Raw genomic sequence first — 21899 nt, 5'->3', positions numbered from 1 at the left:
ACTCACTGCGTCGGCTGAGGGGAAGCTCAGGAGGAAGGAGACGGTTGTCAAGGGTGGTGTGAGGAGTGCCGAGGAGGCCTTTGACTGGTTGTTTACAGGCAAGAATACCGGCAAGTTGATGGTGGAGGTCAAGGGGGAGGAGGGCGGTGCTAGGCTTTGAGCATCTTCAATGATGGGGCATGTCGGTAGTCTCCTAGCGTTGTAAATATCAGGAAACCAAAACAAGTTATTTTCACATTCACGTGCGCTCTTTGGCCAAAACAAAACAGATCCCTCACGTAGCAAAACAAAGCATGAGGATATACAGAAACCCAGCGCTTATGGCTGCCAAACAAGCAGATGAACCTAGACTACACTACCAAACATACCTCCCTTTTTTTTTGGTGATTGTTTCCTTTTTTCCATTCCCCCCCCATAATGAATCCTTGGCTCTCAGGATCCAGTACCTGCATAATACCCCGTCCCAAAGTCCATGGAGACTACCAGTCTCGGGTATCAAAAAGCCAACCAACGCCCAACCAATACACCTATTGCCCGACAAACCCAGCCCAGCCCAGAAAAGAAAAGAAATTGCAAGATCCCTGTCATGATCGATTGGATTCGGCAGAGGGTGCCAGGCAGATCGACTATTCCTGGAAAGGCCAGCAACGACCCAAAGCCAAAGTCACCCCCGGTAGCGACACCGTCCTCCACAGTGACCTTGTAGCTAGCCTTGGAGCTAGAAGCACGAGAGCTCTTCTTAGGCATCCGGACGGACACCCAGGAATATGTGCTCGCGTTCGACTTGATGTCGTCACCCCTTTGCTCTTCCTCACAGGTCTGGCTGGCCAAAGGCTGAGTGAGTCTTCTTCGCCGAATCAAAGCCACCCCCAGTAGCGATGTCCGAGGGCATCTCAGGGAAGTCCTCCACAGTGGCCCTGTGGCTAGCCCTGGAGCTGGAAGCACCCGGGTTCGCCTCAGGCATTTGGACGGAAACCCGGGAAGACGCTGTTGCGTTCGACTCATTGTCGTTGCTCCCGTGCTCCCTCTCAGAGGTCTGCAAACTCTCCTTCACCGAATCATCCTCGAGCTTCGCCTTCTTAGATTCCCAGTACCTGTAACTGGCTTGATTCAATCTGTCGACTTGTTTAGCAATCAATTCCGTCGTCTCGTCCATGCTCAGTCCTTGCCTGTTCGTAGCGGTCAGCTCCTCGAGATTGATATCCCTCTCCTCCGTTGGCTTCTTGTCTGTCATATTGCGAAGCCAATTTTGCTTCGATGTCAGCTGCTTGCTGAGGTGCTCTGGCGCCTCAAAACTGCGCGTACGTTCCTCCAACAGGGGTTCACACCAACCTGGAAACTTCCAGCCTCCGGTATCAGAACCAAGGTGAGGGATGAGATCGGGCAGATCGTCATCATCTTCGTCAACCACACTGGTGGTGGGTGTCCACTCCTCGCCATTGTCGCTCTCGTCATCAACACCAGACTCCTTGACTTTGGTAGAAGCCTCGACATGAATGGCCTCTTCTGCAACGTCAGAAGTGCCGCGAGGGTTAAGACTCTTCTTGCAGCTGCAAAGTTTCCAATCCTCGAATGTATCCTGAACTCCCCCGCAGTCAGGATCATGCTCGGCAATATCCCTCAGACGCATGCAGCAGCACCAGCCGTGGCACCACTCATTGTGAAAGTCCGTTATGGCCTCCTTCCATTCCTCCCTGGTGAGGTTGTTGCCGCGGTACAGTTTCGCTGCTTCGTGCAGACCATCGGTAACCCACTTGATACTGCCCACCTCATCATCGCCTTCCAGATATTCATCGTCCTCCCGCCGAAGCCGGTCGCATTGGCACTCATCGCCGAGGTCCACTTTTAGCCTCATGGGACAATCCCAGTGATGTCCCAGCAGGATCCGGAACACTGAGCAGTCACCGCAATTCTCATCCTTGAGCGGACTACAAGTGAGCTCGTGAAAGTTGCGCACGAGGCTGTCAATATGTTTCCGACGGAAAATTTCCTGGGCACAGGTCTCACCATCAACCTCCCCAAGATCACCAACCCACCCAAGTGTGGTCTGGATCAACTTTGTGTCTTGAGATTTCGGAAGTTGACTGCGCTTGGTGTTGCGGTCACAGTCACAGACCATCTCGACATCGAGGCGACTTCTCATCAGACAAATAGGTTCATGCTGCGCCAGAGTTGCGAAGATGGTACAGATGCACATGCTCTGGACACATTTCTCATGGTGAAAGTAAAACGTCTCGCCCTTGATGTCGCGCTGCGAGACGATGCCAGTGCGGTCCAGAGCATCCCTGAGGCGACTCTTTGCACATTCCAAAATGTTTCCGATCGTGGAGGGTTTGAGCCTCTCTTCACAGCACTCTTTGGGCCCCTGAGGTCCGCCGCAGGTGCACTTGTCCCTGACATCTGCCGCGCACCTCATATTGCAACCAGGGGTATGACTGAGCAGGATCTCCAAGATCTCACTGTCGTGGCGGAGATCCGCGAGGTACTTGATTGGTTTCGTTGCATAGCAACGGCCGAATACGCTCAGGAGAAACTTTCTCTCGGGCTCGCAGAGCGGCTCCTTGCCGCCATTCATATAGGTGCTTGCGACCAGATAATCGTGAACGAGACGGCGATCCACGGGTGTAGAGCGTGACGCCAAAGCAGACTTCATGGCAGTGTAAGTAGCAGTGACTTCGCACCACCCTGTGGCTTTCTTTTCTTTGGAAGATTCCCCAGCTGATTCCTTCTTCATGACCCCCTTCCCTTTGTCTTGGGGCGCCTCGGTTTGCTTCTCGGACGTGATGACGGGCCTCCACAGATTGGGATGGATGATGGAATTCTTGGTCTGGTTGGGTCCCTCTGTCGCGGCAGTGTTGATGGCCTTCTTACCGAAAAGGTTGTTACCCAGCTTCACAGTTGAGTCTCTGGGCAGCTCGTCGTCAGAAAACATAAGCCAGCCCTTTGGAAGATCAGTTCTGGGATCTCTCTCGGGCTCGTTGACAGGGGCCGGCTGGGAAACTTGGGCAGCTGTGGCAGCTCCGGTGCTCGTAGGCTGGCCAGCAACACCACCGAAAGCATTGCTCTTTTCACCGGTGGCCGTCACTCCAGTGATCTGGGGAACATGCTGGTGCTGCATTGAAGGGGCGGGCATAAGCACCACATATGGATTCGAGGGCGCAGTCGAAAAAGGTGCGAACAATCTGTCGTACCCAGAACTGTACCTGGGATAAACGTTCGGCTGAGTGTAACCCGCAAGAGGTACCTGGGGAGCCTGGCGCTTCGTGTTGAGGTACTGAAGCGTATCGACGCAGCGAATCTCGGACTGGTTCTTGATAAGATAGTAGGCGGACTCATCCAGCTCGGCCTCGATGGTATTGCCCTGGGGCATCATATGCTTGAAAAGTAGGGTCAGATTGTCGTATCGGCCAATGCCAAATCCGCGACGGATCATGCTGATGAGCTGGTCATAAGTCATTGCGTGGGCGATGATGCGGACCCTGTCGCCATAGCTGAGAAGAAGATACTGGCCAGGCCAGTTTCCGTAGGCCGGCACATCCTTGGGAAACCCATTCCTGACGTTGGCAGAAGCCATGATTGGAGCTGTCGAACAAATGTTAGCAAGCCGTTCCAAATGCAATTAAACACAGTAATGTCGACAATTCACTTACAGGTCTTGATTTCTACTGGATGGCTGATTACGACTGAGTCAGTGAATAAGTCGATCTCGGATGTTGCTAGTTGGCTCCAGTCCCTTGAATGTGGGTGAGCAGTTCCAATGATCGTCTGCCTAAAGGCTTTTAGCCACTCGAATCAGTTGGATGACTGCGCCATGGGTAATGGTTGGGAAAAGGAGGGCATATGTGAGAGGGGCAGGGAGGGGCGCCTGGATCTTGGGAGGAAGGTGCCAGAGAGTCGAACGGGTTGTACAGTTGTTGGAGTCGGAACTCTGGAGGGTGGTGAATATTTGCACGTACCTTTGTTGTGCGGTGCTGTTCCAAATTTGTAGTTTCTTGAATTGGTAGGTTGGCACCAAGCGGTTTGGCAGATCAGTAGCGGAAACTCGAGGTTGTGACTGGGAATACCTGCAGTTGGAAGTATTCTGCCGTTGGTCGTTTGTTGTGCGAGAGGAAGAGATGACAGAGCAAAAAACCAAGCAACGGGCAATAAATAGGGTTTGACGCCGGGGACAGATGGGACGGTGGCTTTTCCGTCCACTTCCAGGTACCCGCCCAGGAGCAAGTGAACAAGTGAACAAGTGAACAAGTGAACAAGTGAACAAGTGAACAAGTGAATAGATGGGATGAAGTCACAAGGCTCTTGGACTTCTAACAGGCGGAAACAGATAGAGCTTTGTTGATCTGAGGCAGGAACAATCTGTGGAAATTTGCTATTGTGTGTGCTCCCCAGTAGCATCTGAACAGGCGGAAGCAGAGATAACTCCATCGTTGCGAGGCGGGAGCAAGCTGTGCGAATTGCTATTGTGTCTGCTCTCGAGAGCGAAGTCTGAGCTGGCCAGCTACCTGGGCACAATGAGATCAGCCAGGAAGTAGAATGTCTGGACGTTATAAGATGAAAGTAAAATGACCCTTAGCTTCATCAAAGAGAGCCTTCAAGAAGCCCCTTATTTGGCGAATTATCACCGCAAACAGGAAATCAAGAAGGATGTCCATCTCTGATTTGGAAGTACCTTTAGATTCGTCAATGAATGATTCTCTAAGCCTTCAATGTCTCCCATTGAGCTACAGATGTCCTTAGCTCATAAATAAAAATGTGGGTACCTGGGAAACAACTTGGATATGCCATCTGACCTTCTGTCAGAATAGAACAATAAGATCTTGGGCAGACCTCAAGATAGTAGCTAGGAATCCTTTCAGGATGATGTATAGGTCCTGTAAGAAGGTGGTAGAACTTCTGACATGGACGATAGGCCTTGATGAAAGATGGCCTTGGAAAAAGTACATGCCTTTGAGACAGCTTGAAAAAGCTATGTGCTATCTTCTGGGGCTTTAGCGTCATTGATATTCCAACCATGCTGGGCTTTTTACCAACACATTTTCTAATTCTCACCCAAGTACGCTGAAGAATTATATGACTGAATGAAGCCATCGCCAACTTACACATCACTCAGACACGGATCAAGACAAGCAATGCCCAAGCACCTCGGCTCCGGAGCGGCACCGACAATCTCGGCCGGACTCACCGGGAGTTTTCTCGGAGAAAAGCTTTGCCACTCAGGGTCCCCCGGAACATAAGGTACGGTAGCATCCACAAGCCACACACAATGCCCTGTCCGGCAGTCCATCACCACCACCACCACCACCACCACCACGACCTGCTCCAGAACCGCTCCACGTCCCGGTCAACCCGCTGCACCCCAGAGGCCAAACCGTTCAATTATGACAAATGTAAACGTCGTAGGCGAGCTGCGGGTGCTTGGTGTTTCTTGGGAGCACCGGTGACAGCCGCTGGGCTAGCCTCAAAAGAAACAACCCAGCAGGCCGCTGCCGGTGATGATGTGCTCGGTCCGCGGAACCATTGCCGAGTCAGCGAGGTCGAAAAGCTTAAAGCATGAAAAAAGACAACACCAGAGCTTGCAGAGCTTTCTGGCTTGAATCGGACTTAATATGACACATCGATGATGGATACGTGGCGTGCCGAGTGGTTCTGGAAACATTATCGGTATCGCCATCGTGACCATATTTGGCTGGGTCTGGTCAGCAGCTACACCGCCTGATATTCAACAATTCTCTGATGGGCGAAAGAATTGGCGAGAGAACAACAAGCAGACAGGCCAGACCTGGAGACAGCAAACCGAGATGACTTCACCTCGGGGCTCGAACAAAGAAAGGTTGGGGGGCGTTGCGGGGATGGTATGGCCGGAGAGCGAGGCCGAGGTGAGGTGAGCAACTTCCAGGTTCGTTCATTGGTGAGGGATATCATCCAGAGCCAGATACGAAGACCATACGGACGATGCCGGACAGACAAAAAAGGGAGAGAAAAGTGCTTAAAGACCGGTCCAGCGAATCAGATCCGCATCCTTCTAGAAGCTTACTCGATCGTTACTCGATCAAAACTCACAAGCGTGAACTCTCTCACGATAGCTTCGGATCCCCGCCAAAAAAGGAAGCAGGTCTGCCTGCCGCACCCCGGTGGGGTCTAGAATGTGCGGGGCTAGAAGGGTGGCCCATGCTCTGAAAGACGGGCGTGCCGTCACTTTCAGCCACTGATCGGCAGGGCGTGAACCCAATACAGCCCGGCCGCATCCGATCTAATCAGCACGGCCAGTCAGCTGCCAGAGATAAGGTCGTGGCGCCAGGGTCCTGGCATCTAAAAAGAGATCCACCAAGCGCCTTATCAGCTCGGTGGGCCATCCTCTGATAATGACCTCGTTCCTGTGCTGCTGCATGCGACAATGCGATTCCGAGACCGCAACAAGTGATATGGGTGTATGGGAATCTGTCTCCCTCCCGGGAGGGAGGGGGGGGGGCGGTCTGGATCATGGCAGCCGTTCCAATGCCTGGGAGAATTCTCGGAATCTGACGGTGTGTTCAAGGTGGATGGAGTGGATTTTGCTGAGGCCATTGCCTTGACTGCCTGCCAAAAGGAAGCAAAGAAACAAGGCCGGAAAGAAACCGTGCCGGATATTTCCCTTTCCTTCCCTCTCTTTATATATATATATGTTTGTGTCTGTCCTCGTTGGTGACTCGATATCTTATCTTCACTTTCACATCTCATCTTTTGACTGCTCCCACCGGCCAAGACCCTGTATCTTGCTTACCACCACACCACACCCCCCATTCTCGCCTACGGATCACATTGCGCCGTGCAACCTTTATTCTCACTCGTCTCACGGCTACTTATCAAAACTGTCCCGCACCGCCGCACACCCATCCCGCAACCCAGAGATAAGACTCTCTCCCCTCCCTTATAGGAAGCCCAGACGCCTTATCCTGCAAACTACCAAACCATATCGCCGGGTCCCGATAGCCTAGCATCATCCTATCCTGATCCCCTGTCTCTTTCTGACTTCACTTCCCTCACCCCTTCGAGCTGTGGCTTTGGGGGAAAAATCGACACACCTCTCTCTTCAATATGGCTACCACGCTCCAACAGAACGAGCAGCCCCTTGTGGTGCTGGCCTCGACAAACACCATCATCACACTCCCAGATGACACCCTCCTTCTCACACCAGCCACCGTCACTGTATCACCGGTGACCGGCAAGATTCTCTCCGTAGTCCGTGAAGTTTTGCCCGGGAGCTCTTTCCCCCCCAATACCACATACAATGACCTCAGCCCCAAGTTCCTACTCCCCGGTCTGGTAGACGCCCATGTCCACCTCAACGAGCCGGGCCGTACCGAGTGGGAGGGCTTCAACACGGGCACTAAGGCAGCCGCCTCTGGCGGTGTCACAACCGTTATCGACATGCCGCTCAACGCCATCCCGCCCACCACCACCCTAGCAGGGTTCCAAGAGAAGCTTCGTGCTAGCCAGGGCCAATGCTGGGTCGACGTCGGCTTCTACGGAGGTGTCATCCCCGGCAACGCAGGCGAGCTGCTCCCGCTGGTCGAGGCTGGTGTGCGTGGCTTCAAGGGTTTCCTTATCGACTCTGGTGTTAGTCACCCCATCCTATTCCCTATCAGATCTATGTCCAGCCATCCAGTCAGTCAGCTAACCCAATCACAGGTGGATGAGTTCCCAGCCGTGTCCTCCAAAGACATCGCCTTGGCCATGACCACACTCAAAGACTCCCCCACCACCTTGATGTTCCATGCCGAGATGCTCCCCCCCATCACCGAGTCCGTGGGCGATTACGTCCAAATCTCTGACCCACCTCTCGCCCCCAAAGGCGATCTCTTCAGCTACAGCACCTTCTTGGAGTCTCGCCCCCCAGCCTTTGAGACGTATGCCATCGAGGAGATCGTCTCCCTGGCCGAGCTGGCACCCAAGCTGCACCTCCACATCGTCCACCTCTCCGCCGTAGAGGCGATCCCCATCCTCCGCAATGCTCGCAAGGAAGGCGTCAACATCACGGCCGAGACATGCTTCCACTACCTCGGCCTCGCGGCAGATGACATTGAAGACGGCGACACTCGTCACAAGTGCTGCCCTCCCATCCGGTCGCAGACCAACCAAGACCGGCTGTGGGAGGAGATTGTTGAGGCGCAAGGGGAGGGGTGCATCAAGACTATTGTCTCTGACCACAGCCCTTGCACGCCAGAGCTGAAGCTGCTGCCTCCGCATCTTCAGACGGTGGATGATGATTCGCTGAGGCCGAATATGCATCACTCCGACTCGGGTGTTGATATGACTTTGCCCTCTGATCAAACCCACGACAAGTCTTGCTCCCACGCCTCCTCCCGGCCAGAGCTGAAGCCGACGGATTCAGGCGTGGTGATGACTCTTGCGTCGGAAACCCCCTCCCCCATCGAGGAGCAGCCCACCAACCCCCTTTCCACCACCACTGCTACCACATGCTGCGCCGACACAACCCACCACCCCAACCCCGCCCCCCAACAACGTCTCCTCCCCATCACAAACACCAACCAAGGCGACTTCTTCGCCGCCTGGGGCGGGATTTCCTCTGTCGGCCTTGGTCTTCCCATCCTGCACACCATCGCCACTGACAGAACCGCTCACGGGTTACCGGCGCCGGATCTGGTGGACATGGTAAGGATGTGCTCGCAGGCCACGGCGCAGCAGGTGGGGCTGTATCACCGCAAGGGCGCGATCAAGGTCGGGCACGACGCGGATTTTTGCGTGTTTGATAGCGAGGAGAGGTGGGTGTTGAGGAGCGGGGAGATGAGGTGGAAGAATAAGGTGTCGCCGTGGGAGGGGAGGCAGTTTGTTGGACGGGTGAGGGAGAGTTGGGTTAGGGGGGAGAAGGTTTTCCAGCTTGGCGCCGTGGGAGGGGGGTTTGTCGGGGGGAAGCCGAGGGGGGAGGCGATTGTTGAGAGGAGGACTGCTTAAGGGTTGGGGTGAGGTTGAATGGCATGATGGGTGATGATGGGCATACCTTGTTTTCTGCATGTTGACATCTGCATCTTGGGTTGCATTGTATTGATGTGTTTTGTTTCTTTTTGGCGGGATACCCCGCGATGGGAGAATATGTGGTGGTCAAGTCATGAATGGGAACACCGGGACTCTTTTTGATTGGATTGGATGGTTTTTTTTTTTCTTCATTTTTTTCTTCATTGTAACTGGCAACATTTTTGCATGGGATGACGAGCGAAAGCACGGGATTTGGGAGCATGAGCACGAGATACCTAGTGAGACAGACGCAAATTGAATTCATGATTGAAGTTGACACTATTCTTGGACTTGTATGCTGTGGATGGAATAGAGATGGTGAGAAAATCAGTCAATGGATGGTTATAAATATATATGTAGACGCCGTGGCCGATAGGGGCTGAAAAGATGGCTAGTTTATACTAATTGTTTTGTGAAGATGAATGCAAATCGGGACACCTGTGATACTATATCCTTTCTGTCTTCATCCAGGATGTGTCTCATTCTTTTCATAGGCCTGATCAAGAAACCTTCTGGAAGTCCCAAAAGAAAACAAGGCTGCGATAGTATTCAGGGGGGCTGGCTGACTGACATGCCAGAAATAGAAACTCCCTTCTGCAATCTTACAAACTCCGCCTTCAGCCTCCATGGCGACGCTAACAAGCTGCACGACCGGGAATTTGGGACAGGCAAGCGAGAACAGTTTCTGCAGAGCGCAGACGGGGTTGACGGGAAACTCCGCTGAGAAAGGAGAGAATACTCATGACAGATGATTTTGAAGGTTTTGAAACAGCTGACTTTTTTGGCGAGAAGGGATTGACAATGTGTGCAAAAGGAGGGTTTTGTTGCCGCTGCTGCCGTCTTCCGTCTTGGTATCTGCCATGTGGGAACAAAGGGCTCTGTATGGCTGGGCTGTGGACAGAATAGTCGTCTCGACACTGGGCCTAGCTACATATATCCTGTACCCAGGAATGCCAGGGACCAAGCCTCCTTTTCAGGCGCCGAAGGCCCGACGGACGGAGCAGCCAGAGACAGGGGAAGCCGTTGCTTTAAATGAGCAAGTGGGATTTTATGGGCAAACTTGACACGGCAAAACCCACTGTTTTGTTGATGATGGTGGTAAATAAACGAGAGGCAGCCCGGTTGATTTGGGGACCAAGTATGTACAAAAATGATGTAATTGCTTGGGGGGGAGAGTGAAAAACGCGAAGCACGGGAGATCACCTTTGAACGGAAGGTCGGGCAATGGGTCGGCCGACCAGTTTTGGAGAGAGATAAGGGGGATGGTGCTCTGGGAATGTCCTCTCTTTTCCAGCCATTTCAGTTCTATGTAGGCAGACTGATCAGGAGAAAAGGAAGACATATAGTTTGAAAATCCCGGAATATTCCCTAAAGCCAGCGGAAATGCACTCTTTGAAAACTGGTGATCGTCGCAAGGTCAAAAGCAACGGGGTGCGTTTGTCTCGGCGCCGAGTCCCGTGTCGCCTCGCAACGGGGTTGTTGCTGACCACTGGAGCTTTGAAATGGCGGGGAGGTCTGGGCTTTTTACAGGTAACTACCTAAACCGAGAGCACTGCGCCTGGCTACAGCGCAGCACCACAGCGCAGCACAGTACAGCACAGCACAGCACCGACGGAGTTTTTTTTTCCTTTTTCTTTTCGTCCATAATCAAAATATTCATGAATCCTTCCAATTTGTTGATCTACCTACGCTGTGAGGACCAGAAGAGAACAAGCAAAGCCTGAGAGCGAATGCCACGACAGCGTACATACTCTGTTGCTCCGTACCGTACCGCCAAGCGGCGTTCTGCTTGTTCTTTCGGCCCCTGCGCAGCAAAGATTCCCGCCCAGACCAGCTGAACCACAACCGACCGTCGACACAATCAATCCAACTCGGCCTTGCTTTTGCCCTTCCCTCCATTTCGCATCCCAAAGCCGACGAATCGAGCCCGACGCGGCGGAACCCATCCATCATCATCATCAATTCCGACTACACTTCCTTGTTCTCCTGTTTGACGCTGTCCTGCCCCTGCCCCCTTCCCTTTGCCAAACACCCCGTGTCTGTATCGAGTTATCGAGAGAGTGTGAGAGAGCATGTGCGCCACTGCCGACCGTCCGTAATATCAATCGAATCTTGGAACAGCCAGAAGCCCCCCCCCCCCGACCCCCCCAATCTCACGACCCGACACGCGATGCCCTCCTTCCTGCCGGACGGAAGTGCGGCAATCGACTCCCAATCCTCGGGCCTCGTGCACCTCGATCAAGCCGCCCAGTACGGCCTGTCGAACCCCGGCAAAGTCAATGTACACGTTGCGCGCCAGCCACACTCGCACACATCCAACGAGAGCTTCGACGAGAGCTCCTACAACTCGTCTAATTCTTCACAAACCTCCGAGGCCTCTGCCGACCCGCGAACGCGACTCAACCACGACGTGAATGGGGAATATCCGAAAAAGGCTCCCCCAAGTATGAACACGCTGCCAAACGGCAGTTCTGCTGGAGGATTGACGAACGGATTGGGCAACACCACGATCGACTCGACGAGCCGCAAACCACTACCGAATGGCAATTCGACAGTGTTGGTGGACAGGACGCTAAAGGCTAATGGAAGGGGGAATGATTCAACAACATCGAGCCCGCAAGAGGCCTTTCCGCGGATATCTGTCAGTTCAGGACTCGACGGTAACGGTACCGCGCAGGCCGACCCATATGCGCGGCCAATAAGTAAAGGGGGCATTCGCACAGTTCAGGATAACAACGAGTCGTCGGTAGCAACCTTGCCTGTCAACGCCTCGACCGCGACGTCCGATTCTTTAAGCCCGGAACCGAAAAACCAAAAGGCGCCACACAGATATTCCTCCCCTCCATTTCCCGGCCCGACTGCCTCAGGCCCGCTAGCACCACCACCACCACCTGCCCCTGGGATCAAGCACCGTCACACACTCGAGGTTCCCAAGGTAACACAAGGGCGCGGATCGCGGGATGGGGCCGAAGGTTATGCTAGCGGCAGATTCTCGCCCACCATTGGCGGCGGAGTTAGGAGAGCATCGTTGAGTTTGGCTAGGAGGAACACGAGATCTCTGCACTCGGAGGCCCACCATGAGGTGATGCCGGATGAAGATGCCATGCGGTGGGCCGAAGCGTACAGGCAAAAGCGCGCTACCAAGAGAAGAAGGAGGGAAATTGAGGATGATGACAGGGTGCTGGTCGGGACAAAGGTGGATGAGACGCACGCGAACTGGGTGACGGCATACAATATGTTGACTGGCATCCGTGTGGCCGTGTCGAGAACCAACGCGAAACTTGACCGGCAGCTGACGGACGCCGACTTCGACGTCAAGCAGAAGTCTACTTTCGATATGTGAGTGGAACGATCGGCAACTCCAGGAAGCTAAGCTAACATTCAGAAAGTGCCGGAAACGAACTGGTGCCGTCGGCCAAGTACGACTTCAAGTTCAAGGACTATGCTCCGTGGGTCTTCCGCCACCTGCGAGCACTGTTCCGCCTCGATCCTGCCGACTATCTCATGTCCTTGACGGGTAAGTACATCTTGTCAGAGCTTGGGTCGCCGGGCAAGAGTGGAAGTTTTTTCTACTTTTCGCGGGACTACAAGTACATTATCAAGACGATCCACCACGCCGAGCACAAGTTTCTCAGGAAGATCTTGAAGGATTACTACCAGCATGTCACCAACAACCCCAACACTCTGCTTTCGCAGTTTTACGGTCTTCACCGGGTCAAGATGCCCTACGGCAAAAAGATCCACTTTGTCGTCATGAACAACCTGTTCCCGCCACACCGGGACATCCACCAGACTTTCGACTTGAAGGGCTCGACGATTGGGCGAGACTACAGGGAGGAGGAGCTGGCGAACAACCCGAGGGCAACGCTGAAGGATCTGAACTGGCTGCGGCGGAAGAGACATCTTGAGCTGGGGATTCAGAAAAAGAAGATGTTCTTGGAGCAACTGCAGAAGGATGTGCGGTTGTTGCAGAAGCTGCACATCATGGATTACTCGCTGCTGATAGGCATCCACGATCTTCAGAGAGGGAACGAGGAAAACTTACGGGATAAGACGTTGCGGGTGTTCAACCCGGGGGGCAATGGCGTCCCGGAGGATGAGAACCCTCACTCGGTTCTGATGAGGACGCCGTCAAAGCTGGAGAACCAGCGGAAGGCGAGAGAGCTGAGGCAGATGATCCAGACGGAGAAGCCAGTGCCCATGGGCGAAACTAGTAGCCGGATGCCGGATGAGCTTGAGGACGGGCAGAAGTCCGGCTTTGTGTTTAACCAGGATGATGGAGGATTCAGGGCGACGCATGAGGATAATGCACCGGGGGATGAGATTTACTACCTGGGGGTGATTGATTGTCTCACTCACGTAAGTTTCTCGTCAGACTGAAGGAGGGGGTGTGCTAACATGACCACAGTACGGCATGATCAAAAAGATCGAGCACTTTTGGAAGGGCCTGTCGAGCGATCGCACGCAGATCTCGGCCCTCCCGCCACATGAGTACGGCGAGAGATTCATCAACTTTATCAACGGCGTAACAATGTCACAGGAGGAGGCTTTGCGAGAAGCTCAAGAAAGAGACGCAGCCCAAGCAGCTGCTGCCGCCTCGGAGGAACGACAACGGGTAGGCAGCTGGAATAGTCTCCGGGGCCGCTCGTCGAATGCAGCTCCTCCAGTACCAAGCTACCTCCCTCCAGCGCCACCGGGAGCCTCGTCGTCGGGCATGAAATCTCCCGAGGTTGAGCTCACGATGCAAAAGGCTGAGGAGCAAGCAAGGAGAAGCGAGCATTGCGGCCCGAGCGAGGAGAACATACCTGATCGAACTCTCCGAACTACCGCCTCTCCGTCCAATAACCCTGGTTCCAGCAGCGGGAAACATCAGTCCCCGCCGCTTGGTGACCGTCGAGACACAGCAGTTCTGCCGGTGGTAGAGGAAGCGGCTGAAAGCCAGTCAACCAAGTCCCGCCGCAGTCAGAAATCACACACGAGTCGTCTCAGTCAAGAAGACGACCACCGACCGCCCACCCCCGCAAAGGACGGTGATGATTTCCGCACAGGGACCTTTACCAGCCATTTGATGGGTGGTAGGAGTAGGGGCAGCGATTCAGGGAGACCGCCACCGACGCCGCCCAAAACAGGCCATGGCTATGGCGGCGTCTCGCATCACACCATGATGAAGCCAGACAGCGTGGATAGCGGGTATGGTCAAGGTGGCGGGTTGAGGAGCGTGTCGGGGAGCCAAAAGAGCCGGTTGGACCAGGGGCATGTGAAGAACCAGATCAGTAGGGATAGTTTGGATAAGGCGCTGCCCCCGCTGCCGAGGGTCAATGGGAGTTCTTAGAGGGATGACGGCTCGACAATGGAAAAGGGCAAGAGGGTGGTGACGCCTGATCAGAGGGATTGGGAGAGGACGAGGGAGATGTGGTTTTCGGGTTCGTCGGTGGCGATTGTCACGATTAGGATTGAGGATGAGAAGGAGGAGGGGGAAGTAGGAAAGGGAAAGTTGTGTAGCGAGCGGCTTAATGATTACTAAGGGGGGGGGGGGGGGAAGGATGATGGATGGAAACTGGGATTTGGCTTTGTTTCTTTGCGTTTTTTTTGTTGCTGTTGCGTTTGATTGAATTCAGTGGGGGTGGATCAGGAACCCCCTTTTCTTGTCGTTTTTCTTCTCTCTCCTTCTTTTCATTCTCTCTGTCTCTCTCTGTGTGTCGTTATCTTGGAAGAACCAGACCTCATGATACCAACTGCACAAAACACCTCTCTCTCTTACAAGGACACATACACACACAAAAACTCATTTTTCTTCTTGCTTTCTTATTCAACATACAGTTTTTATCAGACATTACACACACATTATTCTTTTTACAATCAACCAAACGGGCCGGTATGTTTGTTGGAGGGGACTACTATTACACTGAGGCTGACTGACGACCCTGATTATGGACGCTCTTTTTTTTCTCATTCACTTTTCATTCATTACAGAGACACAGTTTGTGCTTGGTTGATGGTTGAGGTTTATCGTTAGAAAGAGGGGTGTTGTTCAGTAGTGCTTTAGACGTTTTGTTACCGCCTCTCTGCATTGAATGTTTTGGATGGTCGGGTGGGTTGATGGGGAGAAATGTATGGGATGTCTGTTGTTGTTGTTGTTGTTGTTGTTGTTGTTTTTGTTGTATGGGAATTGAAATAGGATTTTTTTTACTTGGTGCTGTTGTTTGGGAGAGTGGGTTTACATTGTTTGGGTTTTCTTTGAAAGAGGAGAGAGAGGGTGGTGGTGCTTATTTAGATGGGGGAGGGGGGAGTGGGAGAAGGAGAGGGGATTGTATATAGATGTTGTTATACTACTACATTTATCATTTGATATTATTGGCTCTGGATGATGAGTTGTGGATGTTCCCTTATTTATCTTGTGGTTCTTGTTATGGGTATGGTCCTGTAAACGCCTTGTTCCTTCCTTCCCCTATGGTATTTCCGTCTCCATATTTTGATATCCGTTCAACCTGGTGAGGTTGTTCATATTGTACATTTACACTTCCTTCTATCGTCACGCTTCTCCCTTCCCCTGCTCTCAAGTCCCCCTATTAACCCCTTGGCGTGAAGTCGGTCTGCACGTCCAGCCTGTTTGCGCCTTGGGCCTCGAGCTCCTTGATGCGTTGACGTTTTTGGATGTCTTGGACGCGCCACTTTTTGAAGTATGTTACCTATATTTTCGGTCGTATCAGTAAAACATTCTTCCGAGACCCAACAAAAGTTCATAACCACTCCTCCCTCCAACCCTTCTCTTTCCACCCATCCTCCTGAGAGACATATCCTGTGTATCCCCCTCCACCCCATCCCAGTAACAGAAGGAAGGTAAAAGAATAAATAAAATAAAAAGGCTGCAAAAACCTACCCACTGAGCAGCACAATCCCTCTCAAAAACCTTGCCCTCCGCCCCGCAAGCCTTGCCAGCGGCTTTCTCCTCTTTCAGCGCGTCCACAATGTTGTTCTTGTCCAGGCAGGCAAAATACCCGTCGCGGGCCTCCCAGCAGCGGGCCCGCTCGGCGCGGGAGGGGGCGACGGTGCCGGCGCGGATTTCTTGGGAGCGTTGGTCTTCGGGGGAGGAGGAGGATAGCCAGCCCATTGTTGCGGTTTTGCTTGCTGTCGTCGGGTGGTGGGATATAGTGGTGGTGCTGGTGGAGGGTTGCAGATGATGGCAGTTGCCGGCCGGAAACAGGGATTGGGGAAAATGTGGGGAGCCAGGGGGTTGGGGTGGGGGGGTGGGCGGGCTACTAATGTTCAAGGTTAGATTATGTAATCTTACGTACCGTTGGACGGGAACGGGGGGCTGCAGCGGTGCGCCTGCTGGAGGAAGCACAGCACAGCCAGATATCTTTCTTTGACATTTGATGCGCCAGACATTTAATTTTTTAAAAACATTTCCTTGGGCTTGACGACGGGGACTTGATTGAAACACTCTGCTTGGAGAGACAGGTATATCGAAGAAGCAAGATACAAACGATAGAGAGATAATCGACGACTGGCTCGACACAACCCCATCATAATAAACCCCCAGGAGCATTCCGAGCTCCTTACCGAGTACACGGATCCCATCCAGACTTTTGCGACCGCGCGCGCGTTCCCTCCTCGAGATATGCCCCGATAGCGAGACGTTCCATACCCACCGTACACGACGATAACAAAATGGCCCGCCGCCGCCGCCCCCCTCGCCCAGGCTCCCTCTCCGAACTCCCCCCCCTCAAAATCGCCTCCCAGATCCTCGCCCTCCAGGCGCTGTACTACACCTTCAGCTTCACCCTCCTCCTCTTCTCCGCCCTGGTAGCGGGCACAGCATTCACCATCGACCTGGTGCTAGGATGGCAGAGCATAAGAGGGGACACGACGCAGGGGTGGCTTTGCGGGTTCCTCGCGATGCTGAACGGGGGGGTGTTGATGTTTGTTTTCCCCTTTCCTCTCCCCCATTTTGATTTTCAACCCGGTACTGACGTTTGTTTGTTTGCACAGGGGCGCCGCGATAGTAGTCCTGATAGGCCGATCCAAACTCGTCACCGACTTTGCCCTCTCCCTCCACTTCATCCACCTCGTCGTCGTCACCTTCTACACGGGCGAGCTCCCGAAGCACATGGCCTGGTGGGTGAGCATGGCCTGCGCTAGCGTGCTGGGGGTGGTGCTCGGGACTTGGGGGTGTAGGTATAGGGAGCTGAAGCCGATTTCGTTTGGGGGGAATGGTGCCGGCAACAATAACGGGCATGCGAGGGGGCAGTCGCAGCCTGGGGAGCTGAGGAACTCGAATGAGCATGTCAGGGGGGCGGGGGACGGGGAGGAAGATCTGGAACAGGGGTTTAGCAGGGGACCAAGGAACGGGCGGGGGAGGGATGGTGGGGGGGGTATGAGATGGTTGATATGCCGCCGGGGGAGGGGTCGGGCATGAGGTGATGATATAAGGGAAGGGTGGGTTCTCTCTCGTGCTCAGGGAACACCGGGAAAAAAGAATTGTATTATTTGGTATCATAGATGGGAAAGCGCAGGGGTTTTTTTGTTTGGTTGGCGTTTGGGGGTTGCAAATGCATGATTATCGAAATCGGGAGATAGATAATTTGGAATGGATGGCGCTCTGAAGAACAGGGGTAGATGTATATTTGGGGGTATCTTCTAGTGTGGATGCGGAGAGGGAGAATATAGTAGGCATTCTTCGTCACTGTGTGGGATTCTTGCTGGGAGCTCAGCCATGACATTTAGAGGACGGGGGGCCTTTGGACGCTTTGTGTTGGCATTTCTCACGATTACAAGGGGGCACAGCCATCGAAACCATGCGCAAGTCCACTATACAACAGCGAGCAAGTTGAAGACAAGTTTAATGTTGATCAGATATATTTCTATGCTCCCGCTACACCCCATGACAGCTCCACCACCAGAACATCCTATCCAAATGCCATTCTTATAACCGAAAAAAAAATAGAAAAAAAAACAAATCTGTTGTTGATATCATGCTAAGAACAGATGATGAAAAACCAAAAGAGAGAGAAATATGAAACGATGCCGTCTACCGCCGACCACCCATACTGGTACACCATTCTTACAGCACTCATCTTTTGTACAACAACCCTCCCCTAAAGCTTCATACCCAACATCTTGGCAACCCTCATACTTTGCCTGATGCTGAGGTCAAGCATAATCTCCTCGGAACCGCCAGGGATAGCATAAGCCCTCACATCACGGTACAGCCTCTCGACCTTTCCACCCTGCCCACCGCGAGAGTAGGACAAGCCGCCGAAAATCTGCGACGCCTCACGGGCGCAGAACTCAAACGTGACGGTAGCCTGAGCCTTGAGACCGGCAATGGGGCCGCCGAGACGAAGCATAGCCTCGGTATCGCCCATCTTCTCACACTGGTAAATCACATTCTCCAACCAGTTGTACGACGCCTCGATCTGCCTCGCCATGTGCGCCAGCTTGAGCCGGATGACGGGGTGCTCAATCAGCTTCTTGCCAAACGTCCTCCTCTTGTTGGCGTACTTGACCGACTCCTCGTAGCAGACGCGGGAGAAGCGGAGGCACTGGATGATGATGCCGATGCGCTCGTGGTTGAAGTTGGTCATGATGACGCGGAAGCCCTGGTTCTCCTTGCCGATGAGGTTCTCGACGGGGACCTTGACGTCCTCGAACGTGATGTAGGTCGTGCCCGAAGACCAGACGCCCTGGCAGTCCATCCTGCGGGTGGAGACACCGCCGAAGTCACGCTCGACGAGCAGGAGGGAAACACCGTTCATGCCGGGGCCGCCGGTGCGGACGGCGACGGTGAAATAGTCGCACCAGATACCGTTGGTGATCCACTTCTTCTCGCCGTTGACGATATAATGCTTGCCATCCTCGGAGAGCTTAGCCTCGCAGGTGAGGTTGGCGACGTCGGAACCGGCGTCGGGCTCGGTGATGGCCAAGCAGATGCGCTTGTCGCCGTTGAGGATGCCAGGGAGGACACGGTCGACGACAGACTTCTTGCCGAACTTGACCAAGGGGGGGCAGCCGATGCCGAAGCCACCAATGACGTTCCAGACGAAGCCACCGGATCCAACGCGGGAGAGCTCGTCGGTGAGGAGCATCTCGTGGAAGAGATCCCACTTCTCGGCGGGGACCGACTTGATGGGGTTCTTGACGTAGTCCTTTTGGTAGTGGGTGCCGAGGAGACCGGCGAGGTAGCCGCGCTCGCCCATCTGCTTGTAGATGTGGGCGGGGACCTCCTTCTTCTCGTCCCATTCGGTGACGTAGGGCTCGACTTCGGTCTCTACCCACTCGCGGACTTCGGCGCGGAGGGCGGCGTGGGTCTCGTTGAAGTAGGGGGAGTGGTGCTAGGTTATTCTGTTAGCTGCTGTCACAGAGAGCCATGGCATGAGTAAAACCTACGCCCTGGTACCACGCAGGATCACCAAAAGGAATCTGCTCTCCAAACGGCTCAAGAGCCTCAGCCTCCCCAGCAGGGGCAGAAGAAGCAGCAGCAGCAGCAGCAGGCTTAGGCTTAGGGGCCTCCTTCTTGGGCGCGGGAGCAGGGGGTGCCTCCTTCTTGGGCTTGGTATCTAACGAGCCAATCTGGAGCTTCTGATACTTCTTGAGAATACCCTCATTGTGATACTTCCAGAACTGCTTCGAGGCGTCCTTGCCGGCGACTCTCTGGAGGATCTTCTTGCCGCCTGTCAAACCATCTCAGTCAGCAACCATTGCGCGCCCAAAAGACACCAAATCTATTGCGCCAAAAGAAGAATGTGCACACACCTGGATGGTCATCCTGGAACTTGGTCAGGTCATAAACATCGCCGTCGATGGTGATCCACAAGGAATCAGTCGTCTTGTGCGACGCAACGTCGGCTTGGGTGAAGGTCTTGGACATTGTGGCGGTTCTTGTGTGTGTGTGTGTGTGTGTGTGTGTGTGTGGTGAACTCTCAAACAGTCCAGGATAGGTGATGGGAATGAAGAAGAGAGAGAGAGGAAAAGAGAAAGAAAAAACACACGAAACAGCTTTTGCGATCAAGCAAAACTAACTACTCCCCCCCTTCATGAGCGGGCGCGGGTGTGTCTCCATAAAGGGCCGCTTTCGTCAGCGGTGCAGGATAATCACATGCAAACCATGCCGAGCTCTCCGCAAAACCCGCCTTTACCATCCTAGTACCGTATGCTCTACCCCGGAAATTTGTTCCAGGAAAAAAGTCCGGGGCACGTGTCTTTGTGTTCCCATCCAGCCTCTTCAGATTTCGGGGTTTTGTTGTAGGGTACATATTGTACCTGACAGTATGCCCGTGAAAGTGACTTTTTGTAACAGCTACCGTTGCGCCGCGTTTGCTCTATCGTGCGCCGTTGCGAGCCTAGACGTAACGGACAACGCCTTAACGTCTGAACGGGATTCATGTCTTTCTTTGCCCTTGCCCGCCAGGTACCACATTTTCCATGAGGAACACATCTTCGACACCCAGTCCCTCTCCAACATTTAAGCCTCGGAGCAAGCACAAGAACACCACCACCGCACACACACACACACAACACACACAAGGGGCAACGTTGTTCTGGAATGTGGGGTAGAATAAACCATCAGTGGGGAGAAACGTGGGGTAGACAATCCACCATCCCCGTCAGTGGTTTTGAATTTCACGAGCTTCCTCCATTTTTGAAAGGAATCCCCGAGGATGATATCTGTCCGTTGGATCACAGCCATTCCAAGATGATACATGATTGTCGAATCTATCAGCTCAAGAGTCATGTGCCCCTCCCTCCCCAGACAGCCCCCGAATCCAGAACAATTCCTCGTCCCGCCTTGGAACAGTCACATGCACCGCTCCCTATACAAATTCAAACAAGCCCGCTCCTCCAAAATATTCAACAACTAGCAGCAGCAGCAAATGACGGTCCCTCGGCTGTGATGTCATGCAACCCCGAAGCAACTAAATTGATGAACCAATTGGCATCGCCAGGATTACCGCTCGACCGCTAACCCACCGAACAAGAACAAGCCGAGGTATCTTCCTAATCAGGCACGCACCCACCCCTGCACTAAAACAGCCCTCTCCAGGTTATGCACTTTCTCCAAAAGACAGTGCAATGCAAACCCCAACTCGGAGATCCGTCGAGATGCAAAAATGCAAAATGCAGCTTGCGGCGAACATGTCATGTTGACAGTGCATTGTGCTTGATCATTGTTACTGCCAGGCTACTACCGTGATATATGCTTCTCCTTATTTCCCCAATAATAGCAAAGAATCCCGATTTGAGGCTCAGCAACCTAATTCCCCGCCCAGTATCAACACCATAAACGCCAGACCCAGCTTACCTTCCCACCCAAAGCAAGCCAGCCATGTGACCATTACCAGATCCCCTCCCCTCCAGATGTCGTGAAAGCAAACCACCCCCCATAGACAGGATACAAAATCAAGCAGTCCCCCTCGGCTTAGCCTTCAACTTGGCCTTCTCCTTCTTCTCGTCCTTCAGCTTCTTCTTCTTCGCCTCGCTCTGCTCCTCCAGCTTCCGCTTGTGCGCCTTCTTCTGCTCCTCCGTCTTGGGCTGCACCTTGAAGAAGCCCTCGATTCTGCTCTGCTGGCTGCTCTTCATGTTCTTCTCCAGTCTCGCCGCCGCGCCCCTCACTCTGTCCTCAGAGAAACCCTTCTCCTTGACCAGAAACTGAACCAGCCCCTCGATGTCAGGCTTCTCCCACTTGAAGTCGCAAAGCGGGTCATCCGCCTGGCGAACGTCAGGGTTGAAAAAGAGGTCTCTGGCATCCTCAAAGGGCCAGTCCTCAGGAATGACATATTTGCTCTTGGGATCCTCCTTCATAAACTTGACCACTCCCTCCAGAGTTTTGTGCTCGCGAATGAGCTTGAGGGCGGTCGAGGGGTCAACCTTGGGGATGGGATCGAGGG

At 53.5% G+C, this 21899-nt stretch overlaps 8 protein-coding genes across 8 annotated transcripts in view; 4 read left to right on the top strand and 4 right to left on the bottom strand.

The window, feature by feature from the left end:
* The window catches only part of PODANS_5_9660 (uncharacterized protein), a gene marked incomplete at both ends in the record, with an annotated part of 1265 nt that extends 1105 nt beyond the window's left edge, over positions 1–160 (top strand). Inside the window, one exon of the mRNA XM_001904749.1 lies at positions 14–160. Coding sequence (XP_001904784.1) covers positions 14–160 — 147 coding nt within the window. The remainder of the gene's footprint in view (positions 1–13) is intronic.
* Positions 161–811: 651 nt separating this feature from the next.
* Positions 812–3574, bottom strand: PODANS_5_9650 (uncharacterized protein; the record flags this gene model as incomplete). The annotated part of the gene is made up of 1 exon (XM_001904748.1): positions 812–3574. One exon carries the CDS (start codon positions 3572–3574, stop codon positions 812–814), a length of 2763 nt encoding a protein of 920 aa, XP_001904783.1.
* Positions 3575–7074: 3500 nt separating this feature from the next.
* On the top strand, positions 7075–8952 carry PODANS_5_9640 (uncharacterized protein; the record flags this gene model as incomplete). Its single annotated transcript, XM_001904747.1, has 2 exons — positions 7075–7596; positions 7669–8952. The coding sequence occupies 2 exons, from the start codon at positions 7075–7077 to the stop codon at positions 8950–8952; spliced, it is 1806 nt and encodes a 601-aa protein (XP_001904782.1).
* A 2230-nt stretch (positions 8953–11182) lies between these two features.
* Positions 11183–14344, top strand: PODANS_5_9630 (uncharacterized protein; the record flags this gene model as incomplete). Its single annotated transcript, XM_001904746.1, has 3 exons — positions 11183–12351; positions 12402–13371; positions 13421–14344. The coding sequence occupies 3 exons, from the start codon at positions 11183–11185 to the stop codon at positions 14342–14344; spliced, it is 3063 nt and encodes a 1020-aa protein (XP_001904781.1).
* A 1237-nt stretch (positions 14345–15581) lies between these two features.
* On the bottom strand, positions 15582–16561 carry PODANS_5_9620 (uncharacterized protein; the record flags this gene model as incomplete). The annotated part of the gene is made up of 2 exons (XM_001904745.1): positions 15582–15701; positions 15893–16561. 2 exons carry the CDS (start codon positions 16559–16561, stop codon positions 15582–15584), a joined length of 789 nt encoding a protein of 262 aa, XP_001904780.1.
* Positions 16562–16683: 122 nt separating this feature from the next.
* PODANS_5_9610 (uncharacterized protein) lies at positions 16684–17431 on the top strand (the record flags this gene model as incomplete). The annotated part of the gene is made up of 2 exons (XM_001904744.1): positions 16684–16934; positions 17005–17431. The coding sequence occupies 2 exons, from the start codon at positions 16684–16686 to the stop codon at positions 17429–17431; spliced, it is 678 nt and encodes a 225-aa protein (XP_001904779.1).
* Positions 17432–18110: 679 nt separating this feature from the next.
* On the bottom strand, positions 18111–19882 carry PODANS_5_9600 (uncharacterized protein; the record flags this gene model as incomplete). Its single annotated transcript, XM_001904743.1, has 3 exons — positions 18111–19346; positions 19402–19685; positions 19768–19882. The coding sequence occupies 3 exons, from the start codon at positions 19880–19882 to the stop codon at positions 18111–18113; spliced, it is 1635 nt and encodes a 544-aa protein (XP_001904778.1).
* Positions 19883–21411: 1529 nt separating this feature from the next.
* Positions 21412–21899, bottom strand: part of PODANS_5_9590 (uncharacterized protein) — a gene marked incomplete at both ends in the record, with an annotated part of 1375 nt that continues 887 nt past the window's right edge. The window contains one exon of the mRNA XM_001904742.1: positions 21412–21897. Within this exon, the coding sequence (XP_001904777.1) occupies positions 21412–21897 (486 nt within the window). The remainder of the gene's footprint in view (positions 21898–21899) is intronic.

This window comes from Podospora anserina, chromosome 5 (genome assembly GCF_000226545.1).
Source record: "Podospora anserina S mat+ genomic DNA chromosome 5, supercontig 9".
Classification (NCBI taxonomy): domain Eukaryota; kingdom Fungi; phylum Ascomycota; class Sordariomycetes; order Sordariales; family Podosporaceae; genus Podospora; species Podospora anserina.
Note: the sequence above shows the minus strand (reverse complement) of the source record. Positions and strands in the feature narration are given on the sequence as shown.